This window comes from Trematomus bernacchii, unplaced genomic scaffold (assembly GCF_902827165.1).
Source record: "Trematomus bernacchii unplaced genomic scaffold, fTreBer1.1, whole genome shotgun sequence".
Lineage (NCBI taxonomy): Eukaryota > Metazoa > Chordata > Actinopteri > Perciformes > Nototheniidae > Trematomus > Trematomus bernacchii.
Genome location: NW_022987631.1, coordinates 648,134 through 660,833, shown reverse-complemented (window position 1 = coordinate 660,833; position 12,700 = coordinate 648,134). Strand labels below are relative to the sequence as shown.

Sequence of the window (12,700 nt, the reverse complement as noted above, 5' to 3'; positions counted from 1 at the left end):
ACAATAAAACACCTTTAACCAACTGTCCACTCTTTAAAGGAAACATGTTCATTAAACCCCAAACACATCCAGTTTAATGCTAAATAAAAGAGAGAAAATATAAAAAGTGATAAAGAGTGTTGCTTAATATCTGAATTTAGTTTAAGCAGCTTCCTGTTTTTTCCCAAGATACAGTAAGTGAACATCATTAAATACCATTAGTGTGTGTGTGTGTGTGTGTGTGTGTGTGTGTGTGTGTGACTGTGTGTGTGTGTGACTGTGACTGTGTGTGTGTGTGTGTGTGTGTGTGTGTGTGACTGTGTGTGTGTGTGACTGTGTGTGTGTGTGTGTGACTGTGTGTGTGTGTGTGTGTGTGACTGTGTGTGTGTGTGTGACTGTGTGTGTGTGTGTGTGTGACTGTGTGTGTGTGTGACTGTGTGTGTGTGTGACTGTGACTGTGTGTGTGTGACTGTGTGTGTGTGACTGTGTGTGTGTGTGACTGTGTGTGTGTGTGACTGTGTGTGTGTGTGACTGTGTGTGTGTGACTGTGTGTGTGTGTGACTGTGTGTGTGTGTGTGACTGTGTGTGTGTGTGTGTGACTGTGTGTGTGTGTGACTGTGTGTGTGTGTGTGTGTGTGTGACTGTGTGACTGTGTCTGTGTGTGTGTGTGTGTGTGTGTGACTGTGTGTGTGTGTGACTGTGTGTGTGTGTGTGACTGTGTGTGTGTGTGACTGTGTGTTTGTATGACTGTGTGTGTGTGTGACTGTGTGTGTGTGTGTGACTGTGTGTGTGTGTGTGACTGTGTGTGTGTGTGACTGTGTGTGTGTGACTGTGTGTGTGTGACTGTGTGTGACTGTGTGTGACTGTGTGTGTGACTGTGTGTGGTGTGTGACTGTGTGTGTGACTGTGTGTTTGTATGACTGTGTGTGTGTGTGACTGTGTGTGTGTGACTGTGTGTGTGTGACTGTGTGTGTGTGACTGTGTGTGACTGTGTGTGTGTGTGACTGTGTGTGTGTGTGACTGTGTGTGTGTGACTGTGTGTGTGACTGTGTGTTTGTATGACTGTGTGTGTGTGTGTGTGATTGTGTGTGTGACTGTGTGTGTGTGTGTGACTGTGTGTGTGTGTGTGTGTGACTGTGTGTGTGTGATTGTGTGTGTGTGTGTGTGTTTGTATGACTGTGTGTGTGTGTGTGTGACTGTATGTTTGTATGACTGTGTGTGTGTGTGTGTGACTGTGTGTGTGTGTGTGACTGTGTGTGTGATTGTGTGTGTGTGTGTGACTGTATGTTTGTATGACTGTGTGTGTGTGTGTGTGTGACTGTGTGTTTGTATGACTGTGTGTGTGTGTGTTTGTATGACTGTGTGTGTGTTTGTATGACTGTGTGTGTGTGACTGTGTGTGTGTGACTGTGTGTGTGACTGTGTGACTGTGTGACTGTGTGTGTGTGACTGTGTGTGTGTGACTGTGTGTGTGTGACTGTGTGTGTGTGTGACTGTGTGTGTGTGTGACTGTGTGTGTGTGTGTGACTGTGTGTGTGTGTGACTGTGTGTGTGTGACTGTGTGTTTGTATGACTGTGTGTGTGTGATTGTGTGTGTGTGACTGTGTGTGTGTGTGTGACTGTGTGTGTGATTGTGTGTGTGTGTGTTTGTATGACTGTGTGTGTGTGTGTGACTGTGTGTGTGATTGTGTGTGTGTGTGTTTGTATGACTGTGTGTGTGTGTGTGACTGTGTGTGTGATTGTGTGTGTGTGTGTGTTTGTATGACTGTGTGTGTGTGACTGTATGTTTGTATGACTGTGTGTGTGTGTGACTGTGTGTGTGTGTGTGACTGTGTGTGTGTGACTGTGTGTGTGTGACTGTGTGTGTGTGACTGTGTGTGTGTGTGACTGTGTGTGTGTGTGACTGTGTGTGTGTGTGTGACTGTGTGTGTGTGTGACTGTGTGTGTGTGACTGTGTGTTTGTATGACTGTGTGTGTGTGATTGTGTGTGTGTGACTGTGTGTGTGTGTGTGACTGTGTGTGTGATTGTGTGTGTGTGTGTTTGTATGACTGTGTGTGTGTGTGTGTGTGTGTGACTGTGTGTGTGTGTGTGTGTGTGACTGTGTGTGTGATTGTGTGTGTGTGTGTGTTTGTATGACTGTGTGTGTGTGTGTGACTGTATGTTTGTATGACTGTGTGTGTGTGTGACTGTGTGTGTGTGTGTGACTGTGTGTGTGTGTGTGACTGTGTGTGTGATTGTGTGTGTCATTGTGTGTGTGACTGTGTGTGTGTGTGACTGTGTGTTTGTATGTCTTTGTGCTCCTCTCCAACTTTGCCCATTTTCGTATTTTGTACATATTTCTTTTACTTTTGCCGTTTTACTTTTAACATGGTTCGCAACATGCTAGCCGACCGCACCTACTCTGCCATACAATATAGCAGAGAGGAACTTTTCCAATTGCGAAACTTCGTGGACAATATTAACCCTCCGACAGACAATGGAGATTCACCATGGCTACCTGTTGCTGTTCTACCTGAGAGACGCAAGAAGAAGACAAAGCGAGGATGCCGGGCCGGGTTGCTGGTCAGACTAAGAAAACGTGAGAATCGGCCCCCTCTTCCGAGTATTCTTCTGGCTAATGTTCAATCCATTGGAAATAAGCTAGATGAACTCAGAAGCCGGATTGCTTTTCAACGGGACATTAAGAACTGTAACGTGTTAATTCTCACTGAGACTTGGCTCAACCCCGCTATCCCGGACTCCGCTATTGTCCCTGACGGATTCTCTATTTTTCGTCAGGACCGGACTGCAAACTCGAGGAAAAGTAAGGGAGGCGGTGTGTGTGTAATGACTAACAACAACTGGTGCTCAGATGTGAAGATTATTTCATCGGACTGTTCCGCACAGCTAGAGCACCTCATGATCTCATGTCGGGCCTTCCATCTGCCGAGGGAATTCACATCTGTTGTGATAACAGCAGTGTATATCCCGCCGCAGCCACTCGCCGACAACAACACGGCACTCGATCAGCTGTTTGGGTTTATTGATAAAACCGAGACTTCACGGCCAGATGCGGCGTTCGTTGTGGCCGGAGATTTCAACACCGCCAACATGAAGAAGGTTTTGCCAAAATATTACCAACACATCAACTTCCCGACGCGCGGGGGAAACATACTGGACCATGTTTATTCCCCTTTCCGGAATGGATATAAGGCTCTCCCTCGCCCTCCCTTCGGCAAATCAGACCATATCTCACTACTGTTGTTGCCTGCGTACAAGCAGAAACTTAAAAGGGACAGACCGATAACAAGGACAGTACAGCGATGGAGCGAGGAGTCAGATTCAGCACTGCAGGATTGCTTTGCATCTACGGATTGGAGTGTGTTTGAGGACAATAACATCAACACACACACGGACACTGTCATCTGCTACATTGGGAAATGCATCGATGACGTGGTACCGAAGGTTTCTGTACGGACATTCCCAAATCAAAAGCCCTGGGTAAACGGTGAGGTGCGCGGCAAACTGAAAGCGCGCACTCTCGCGCACACAGCGGGAGATTTGGAGGAGTACAGGAAGTCTAGGTATGATCTCCGGAGAGCAATTCAAAATGCAAAGAGACAGTACAAAGAGAAGGTGGAATCTGACTTCAAAGGCTGTAACACTAGGAATATGTGGGCGGGACTAAGGACAATGACTGACTACAAAGGAGCAGCGGGGGGTGCTGCGGGAGTGTCTGCGTGCGCATCTCTCCCAGATGAGCTAAACAGTTTTTTTGCACGCTTTGAGAGCAGCCAGGCTGTGGAGGTACAGAGGGACCAGGAGCTACACTGCCCTTTTGTTTTAAATAGGGCAGATGTGTGTAAATCCTTTAAAAGGGTTAACCCACACAAGGCTCCTGGACCTGATGGCATCCCTGGCCGTGTTCTCAGGGTGTGTGCAGTTCAGCTGGCAGAGGTGTTCACAGACATCTTCAACAGGTCCCTGCTGCAGTCTGTAGTCCCCACATGTCTTAAACACTCCACCATCATTCCTGTCCCCAAAAAGACAATCATCACCTGCCCCAACGACTACCGCCCAGTAGCACTCACCTCCATCATAATGAAGTGCTTTGAGCGGTTAGTCAAATTATTCATCACCTCCTCCCTCCCTGAATCTCTGGACCCCCTGCAGTTTGCCTACAGAGCAAACAGGTCCACAGACGACGCCATAGCCCTCACCCTCCACACTGCCCTCTCACACCTGGACCCGAAGAAGAGGAACACATATGTGAGAATGCTGTTCATTGACTACAGTTCAGCATTCAACACCATTGTGCCCTCCAAGCTGGCCATCAAGCTCAGAGACCTCGGGCTCAACAGCGCCCTCTGTGACTGGATCCTGAACTTCCTGACGGGCAGACCCCAGGCAGTGCGGGTGGGAAACATCACATCCTCCACCCTGATTCTCAACACCGGTGCCCCTCAAGGCTGCGTGCTCAGCCCTCTCCTCTACTCCCTGTTCACCCACGACTGCGTGGCCACACACAGCTCCAACACCATCGTGAAGTTTGCTGATGACACGACCGTCATCGGCCAGATCACAGACGATGACGAGACGGCAGTACAGAGAGGAGGTCGAAAACCTGACATCTTGGTGCCAGGAGAACAACCTCCATCTCAACATCAGCAAAACAAAGGAGCTGATTGTGGACTACAGGAAGCAGCAGGGAGAGGGACACGCCCCCATCGCCATCAATGGGACTACGGTGGAGAGAGTCAAAAGCTTCAGGTTCCTTGGGGTCCACATCACTGAGGACCTGACATGGTCTCTTCACACCACCACCATCACCAAGAAAGCTCGACAGCGGCTCTTCTTCCTCCGCAGGTTGAGGAGGTTCAAAATGGATCCAGGATACTCTGCAACTTCTACAGGTGCACGATAGAGAGTATCCTCACTGGCAGCATGACGGCCTGGTACGGCAGCTGCACCGACCTCGATCGTAAGGCTTTACAGAGGGTGGTGAAAACTGCACAGCACATCACCAGGACGGAGCTGCCATCCATGGAGGACCTTTACTCCCAGCGGCTCAGGAAGAAATCACTACGGATTATCAAAGACCCCCATCACCCCAGCCACAAACTGTTCTTTCTGTTGCCGTCTGGCAGACGTTACCGCAGCATCCTGGCAAGGACAAGAAGATTCGGAGACAGTTTCTTCCCGCGGGCAGTGAGACTGTTAAACAATTGAACTGTTGAAACAACATCAAACATTCAACTGCTACTCAGTAGTATGTATCTAATACCTAATATATATATATCATTCCAATAACTTGTATATAGACTCATACTGCACTATTCCACATCATAACTTTATTTCATTTTTATAACTATTATTATTTTTGTATTGCTCTTGCTCTTATTGTTATTATGTTATGTTATTATGTTGCATTGTTGGAGAAGCCTGTGACATAAGATTTTCAACTGCATAATTACTCTGTAGCTATGTCAGATTGACAATAAAGAACCTTGAACCTTGACTGTGTGTATGTGTGTTTGTATGACTGTGTGTGTGTGTGTGACTGTGTGTGTGACTGTGTGTGTGACTGTGTGTGTGACTGTGTGTGTGTGTGACTGTGTGTGTGTGACTGTGTGTGTGACTGTGTGTGACTGTGTGTGTGTGACTGTGTGTGTGTGTGACTGTGTGTGTGTGTGACTGTGTGTGTGTGTGACTGTGTGACTGTGTGTGTGTGACTGTGTGTGTGACTGTGTGTTTGTATGACTGTGTGTGTGTGTGTGACTGTATGTTTGTATGACTGTGTGTGTGTGTGTGTGACTGTGTGTGTGTGACTGTGTGTGTGTGTGTGTGTGTGACTGTGTGTGTGATTGTGTGTGTCATTGTGTGTGTGTGTGTGTCTGTGTGTGCCTGTATGTTTGTATGACTGTGTGTGTGTGTGTGATTGTGTGTGTGTGTGTTTGTATGACTGTGTGTGTGTGTGTGTGTGACTGTGTGTGTGATTGTGTGTGTCATTGTGTGTGTGTGACTGTGTGTGTGTGTGTGTGACTGTATGTTTGTATGACTGTGTGTGTGTGTGTGCGTATGTGTGACTGTGTGTTTGTATGACTGTGTGTGTGTGTGTGTTTGTATGACTGTGTGTGTGACTGTGTGTGTGATTGTGTGTGTGTGTTTCACCGTAGATGGAGATGGCCCCCAGGATGACCCAGGCGGACCACTCTGGGAGGTATTTGATGAAGACGAGGGCCATGAGGGCGCTGATGAGGATGAGGTAGAGCTGTTGCAGAGGCAGAGGGCCCTTCCAGTGGATACACACCATGCCCACTGCGCCGAAGTTCCAGATCAGCAGCCCCACCGAGGGGTAGTCTACCGCCACGTTGTAGGTCCTAAACACCTCTCTGAGACACACACACACACACACATTAAACACCTCTCTGAGACACACACACACACACACTAAACACACACATTAAATACACACACACACTAAACACTCCGAGGAGAGGAAGAGGAGGAAGACTCACCCCAGGTACATGAAGCTGAACCAGAAGAGCAGCATGAGAGAGGAGAGGATCAGCCAGCCGTGGATAAACTGCGCACACACACACACACACACACACACACACACACACACACACACACACACACACACACACACACACACACACACACACACACACACACACACACACACACACACACACACACACACACACACACACACACACACACACACACACACACACACACACACACACACACACACACACACACACACACACACACACACACACACACACACACACACACACAACAGTATCACAGTATGCTGACCTTGTAGCAGTGGTACTTGTATATGTATATGTATAGTATGACGGTATCACAGTATCACAGTATGCTGACCTTGTAGCAGTGGTACTTGTACATGTATAGTATCACAGTATGCTGACCTTGTAGCAGTGGTACTTGTAGATGTATAGTATCACAGTATCACAGTATGCTGACCTTGTAGCAGTGGTACTTGTAGATGTATAGTATCACAGTATCACAGTATTACAGTATCACAGTATGCTGACCTTGTAGCAGTGGTACTTGTAGATGTATAGTATCACAGTATGCTGACCTTGTAGCAGTGGTACTTGTATATGTATATGTATAGTATGACGGTATCACAGTATCACAGTATGCTGACCTTGTAGCAGTGGTACTTGTACATGTACAGTATCACAGTATGCTGACCTTGTAGCAGTGGTACTTGTACATGTACAGTATCACAGTATGCTGACCTTGTAGCAGTGGTACTTGTATATGTATATGTATAGTATGACGGTATCACAGTATCACAGTATGCTGACCTTGTAGCAGTGGTACTTGTACATGTATAGTATCACAGTATGCTGACCTTGTAGCAGTGGTACTTGTAGATGTATAGTATCACAGTATCACAGTATTACAGTATCACAGTATCACAGTATCACAGTATGACAGTATGACAGTATGCTGACCTTGTAGCAGTGGTACTTGTAGATGTATAGTATCACAGTATTACAGTATCACAGTATCACAGTATCACAGTATGACAGTATGACAGTATGCTGACCTTGTAGCAGTGGTACTTGTACATGTATAGTATCACAGTATGCTGACCTTGTAGCAGTGGTACTTGTAGATGTATAGTATCACAGTATTACAGTATCACAGTATCACAGTATCACAGTATGACAGTATGACAGTATGCTGACCTTGTAGCAGTGGTACTTGTAGATGTATAGTATCACAGTATCACAGTATGCTGACCTTGTAGCAGTGGTACTTGTACATGTATAGTATCACAGTATGCTGACCTTGTAGCAGTGGTACTTGTAGATGTATAGTATCACAGTATTACAGTATCACAGTATGACAGTATGACAGTATGCTGACCTTGTAGCAGTGGTACTTGTAGATGTATAGTATCACAGTATCACAGTATCACAGTATCACAGTATGACAGTATGACAGTATGCTGACCTTGTAGCAGTGGTACTTGTAGATGTATAGTATCACAGTATCACAGTATGCTGACCTTGTAGCAGTGGTACTTGTAGATGTATAGTATCACAGTATCACAGTATCACAGTATCACAGTATCACAGTATGACAGTATGACAGTATGCTGACCTTGTAGCAGCGGTACTTGTAGATGTATAGTATCACAGTATCACAGTATCACAGTATCACAGTATCACAGTATCACAGTATGACAGTATGACAGTATGCTGACCTTGTAGCAGTGGTACTTGTAGATGTATAGTATCACAGTATCACAGTATGCTGACCTTGTAGCAGTGGTACTTGTACATGTATAGTATCACAGTATGCTGACCTTGTAGCAGTGGTACTTGTAGATGTATAGTATCACAGTATCACAGTATGCTGACCTTGTAGCAGTGGTACTTGTAGATGTATAGTATCACAGTATCACAGTATCACAGTATCACAGTATGACAGTATGACAGTATGCTGACCTTGTAGCAGCGGTACTTGTAGATGTATAGTATCACAGTATCACAGTATCACAGTATCACAGTATCACAGTATGACAGTATGACAGTATGACAGTATGCTGACCTTGTAGCAGCGGTACTTGTAGAGCAGCACCAGGAACACGGTCATCACCACGATGACGCTGATCATGATGATCGTGTTCAGAACCGAGTTCAGGAGGCGCCGGCCCACCGAGGACACGTTCTCTGAGAAGGGGGTGTAGATCCTGACAAAAGGTTATATATATATGTAAACAATTACTCATACTAATAAAAGGAGGAATAATATTTGTAATTATAATACAGAGAAATGTAATAATACAAATAATAAAATAATAATAATATATATATAAATAACGTACAGCTGCTGGTCCGTCTTCTCCGTGTAGAAGCTGACGGACTTGATGGTTGCCACGACGACGATCATGCAGAGCGTCACCGGGACGAAGAGCATGATCACATGCTTCGCTCCGTACTTTAGGGTCAGCTCCTCCTCTTCCTCCTCCTCAGAGACCCCCTGGACCCCCTGCGGAGAGGCAGACCTCCTGCTGAGCCCCGGCTGCACACAGGAACAACATCAACAACAACAGCAACAACAACAACTAACAGCTGATCCTAACGTCAACAAACATTCATTCATAGACTAACATTAGCTTATAGTACAAGGACCGGCCCTGAGTGAGCAATAATTAAATAAATAAAGAAATAATATAAAGAAATTCTAAGAAAAACTAGTAAAAATAATATCAATTAAAAATGATGAAATAAAATGTTATTATAGATATAAAAATAATAATCCAAATAGACCCTTACCCTCTTGTCGGGGGGGTCGATGGGGGGGTCGGGTCTGTAGGAGGGGAGGGGGGGGCTCTCCACCAGAGCCGACCTCTCGTTGTACGAGTCCTCCTCGCTGTCTGAGGCGTTCATGGCTACACACACACACACACACACACACACACAGTCACATACACACACACACACAGTCACACACACACACACAGTCATACAAACACACAGTCACACACACAGTCACATACACACACACACACACACACACACACAGTCATACAAACACACAGTCACACACACAGTCACATACACACACACACACACACACACACACACACAGTCACATACACACACACACACAGTCACACACACACACACACACACACACAGTCACACACACACACACACACACACACACACACACACACACACACACACACACACACACACACACACACACACACACACACACACACACACACACAGTCCACACACACACACACACAACACACACACACACACACACACACACACACACACACACACACACACCTGTTACAGTGCACAGTTCCCCTCTGCGGGACGAATGAAGGGATTCTGATCACAACAGCATGGTAACCCTTTCAGGTCACATGACCCCCCCCCAGCTGTGAGGGGGGGGGGGTCCCGTGACGGTCAGCTGATTAGATGCAGCTCCTCGTGTTAATGCTTTTCGTTTGTAAAGCACTGAATTGCTGTTTGAAACTCTCTGTGATCTGAGACCCTAACTCACATAGCTCACAGGGGGCTGAGACCCTAACTCACATAGCTCACAGGGGGCTGAGACCCTAACTCACATAGCTCACAGGGGGCTGAGACCCTAACTCACATAGCTCACAGGGGGCTGAGACCTTAACTCACATAGCTCACAGGGGGCTGAGACCCTAACTCACATAGCTCACAGGGGGCTGAGACCCTAACTCACATAGCTCACAGGGGGCTGAGACCCTAACTCACATAGCTCACAGGGGGCTGAGACCCTAACTCACATAGCTCACAGGGGGCTGAGACCCTAACTCACATAGCTCACAGGGGGCTCTGCTCCTGACTCTGAGACCCTAACTCACATAGCTCACAGGGGGCTGAGACCCTAACTCACATAGCTCACAGGGGGCTGAGACCCTAACTCACATAGCTCACAGGGGGCTGAGACCCTAACTCACATAGCTCACAGGGGGCTGAGACCCTAACTCACATAGCTCACAGGGGGCTCTGCTCCTGACTCTGAGACCCTAACTCACATAGCGGACGGACGTTATGACCTGCTTCTTCCTGTTGGTCTGTCTCCTCTTCCTCACCACCTCTCCTCTTCCTCACCACCTCTCCTCTTCCTCACCACCTCTCCTCAGAAGCTTTAATTAAACTTGAGAGTGGGAATAATGGGAGTAGTTCTTGTGTGTGTGATGTCCGGGTTCAGACCGGGTTCAGACCGGGTTCAGACCGGGTTCAGACCGGGTTCAGTCCGGGTTCAGTCCGGGTTCAGACCGGGTTCAGACCGGGTTCAGACCGGGTTCAGTCCGGGTTCAGACCGGGTTCAGACCGGGTTCAGTCCGGGTTCAGACCGGGTTCAGACCGGGTTCAGACCGGGTTCAGTCCGGGTTCAGACCGGGTTCAGACCGGGTTCAGACCGGGTTCAGTCCGGGTTCAGACCGGGTTCAGACCGGGTTCAGACCGGGTTCAGTCCGGGTTCAGACCGGGTTCAGACCGGGTTCAGACCGGGTTCAGTCCGGGTTCAGACCGGGTTCAGTCCGGGTTCAGACCGGGTTCAGACCGGGTTCAGACCGGGTTCAGTCCGGGTTCAGACCGGGTTCAGACCGGGTTCAGACCGGGTTCAGTCCGGGTTCAGACCGGGTTCAGACCGGGTTCATACCGGGTTCAGACCGGTCACAGCACCCGGGATAAACCCTGTGTTTAATCAGATTCATATCCGGTCTGTTTAAATGAGAGTTCCCTCAGAGCCCCTGACAGAGGTCATGACAGAGGTCATGACAGAGGTCATGACACACACCCTAAAGTAGGGCTCGATTATGGCAAAGATCATAATCTCGATTATTTGGGTCAATAATTAATATCACGATTATTAAAAACGATTATTTACTTCGAAAACATAAATAAAAAATGTGAACAGTGTGTTTTTAACAGTTTAACCCTGAACTTTAAGTATCTCAACTGAAAAACCCAAAAATAAAATTAAAAAATAAATTAAAAATAAATAAATAAAAATCGTTTTCTTTCTATTATGTTGTTTTCATAATCGTTGCAAGCCAACATCGTAATTGCGATTAAAATACGATGAATGGAGCAGCCCTACTCTAAAGTCAGTTTCAACAAGAAATCTCCATTAAATCCCACTGTTTTCAAGCCTTTGCTCCTGAAACCCCCCGTGTTTAAAGCCCCTGCCCCCCCCATGTGTTCACGGGTTCAGTCTGAGAGAATAAACCCACAGAATCTGAAATATAAACTCTTAATTTCACATTCAAGCTTTAAAAAGAGAAGCGCTTACCGTGAATTCAGCAGAAACACAACAAACACCGAGCCCGGAAGTGGGAGTCAGCTGACCGCCCAGCACGTGATGACGCACCACGTCATTCGATCACGTGGTGGTTCAACGTCCAATCAGTTTATTTGTGTTTGTTTATTCATTTATTTAATTGAGAAAATATATTAAAATAATGTATTTTAAATAATAAAAATAGGAACAATTAGTGCAAGTGTTATATATTCAAACCGAAATGACAGAATGGAGAAATTAATAGATACAAATAAAAAAGGGATATTAAGGTATAGTGTTTGTTATTGTGATCATGTGTTCGGACTTTATGTCTTAAAACTAATTATTTGAAGTGAATTGCTTTATCTTTAAATACTGTGATGACAAGTTTTGTTTTATGTTATTTCCCTTTCATTTTACCATTGTTCAAAAAACGCAATTTTCTGAAACTCGACTCTTCTTTAAAATCAAACAAAAAAGGGTATCAATAAAAAACAAAACAACAACAACAACACTTTTATAAAACTGTAAAAGCTTTTAATGAATAATAATATGTTTCTGGACCAGCTTCAATAAATCAGACCCATGTTTCCTAAACTTTTATTTTGACAATTTTGATCACTTTTAAAATCTTTTTATCCAACAAATGAACATCTGTTTTGAATAATGACAGAAACCCTGAGCGTCTCTCAGCAGCGTTCACCTCTCTTTCCCGCACAGAGGAAGAGAGGTGAACGCTGCTGAGCGTCTCTCAGCAGCGTTCACTTCTCTTCCCCGCACAGAGGGCGAGAGGTGAACGCTGCAGAGAGACGCTCAGCAGCGTTCACCTCTCTTTCCCGCACAGAGGAAGAGAGGTGAACGCTGCTGAGAGACGCTCAGCAGCGTTCACCTCTCTTTCCCGCAC

The 12,700-nt window shown here is 46.2% G+C and overlaps 1 protein-coding gene and 1 long non-coding RNA gene across 6 annotated transcripts in view; both read right to left on the bottom strand.

Annotated features, from left to right (window-relative positions):
- The window catches only part of psen2 (presenilin 2), an 18,218-nt gene extending 6,339 nt beyond the window's left edge, over positions 1-11,879 (bottom strand). For all 4 annotated transcript variants that reach the window (XM_034133036.1, XM_034133038.1, XM_034133037.1 and 1 more), the window contains exons 1-6: positions 11,809-11,879; positions 9,291-9,406; positions 8,840-9,036; positions 8,563-8,704; positions 6,477-6,544; positions 6,130-6,350 (exon numbers count right to left, since the gene is read on the bottom strand). In XM_034133036.1, coding sequence (XP_033988927.1) covers positions 6,130-6,350; positions 6,477-6,544; positions 8,563-8,704; positions 8,840-9,036; positions 9,291-9,404 — 742 coding nt within the window. In that variant the 5' untranslated portion in view covers positions 9,405-9,406; positions 11,809-11,879. The remainder of the gene's footprint in view (positions 1-6,129; positions 6,351-6,476; positions 6,545-8,562; positions 8,705-8,839; positions 9,037-9,290; positions 9,407-11,808) is intronic.
- Positions 6,748-8,553, bottom strand: LOC117484605. 2 transcript variants are annotated; one of them, XR_004556160.1, is made up of 3 exons: positions 8,113-8,553; positions 7,076-7,962; positions 6,748-6,786 (listed from the first exon to the last, which is right to left on the bottom strand). It is a non-coding gene; the product is annotated as an uncharacterized LOC117484605 (long non-coding RNA). The 2 variants fall into 2 exon arrangements; XR_004556159.1 differs by having other exon boundaries at positions 7,076-8,112; positions 8,216-8,553.
- Positions 11,880-12,700: the final 821 nt, after the last annotated feature.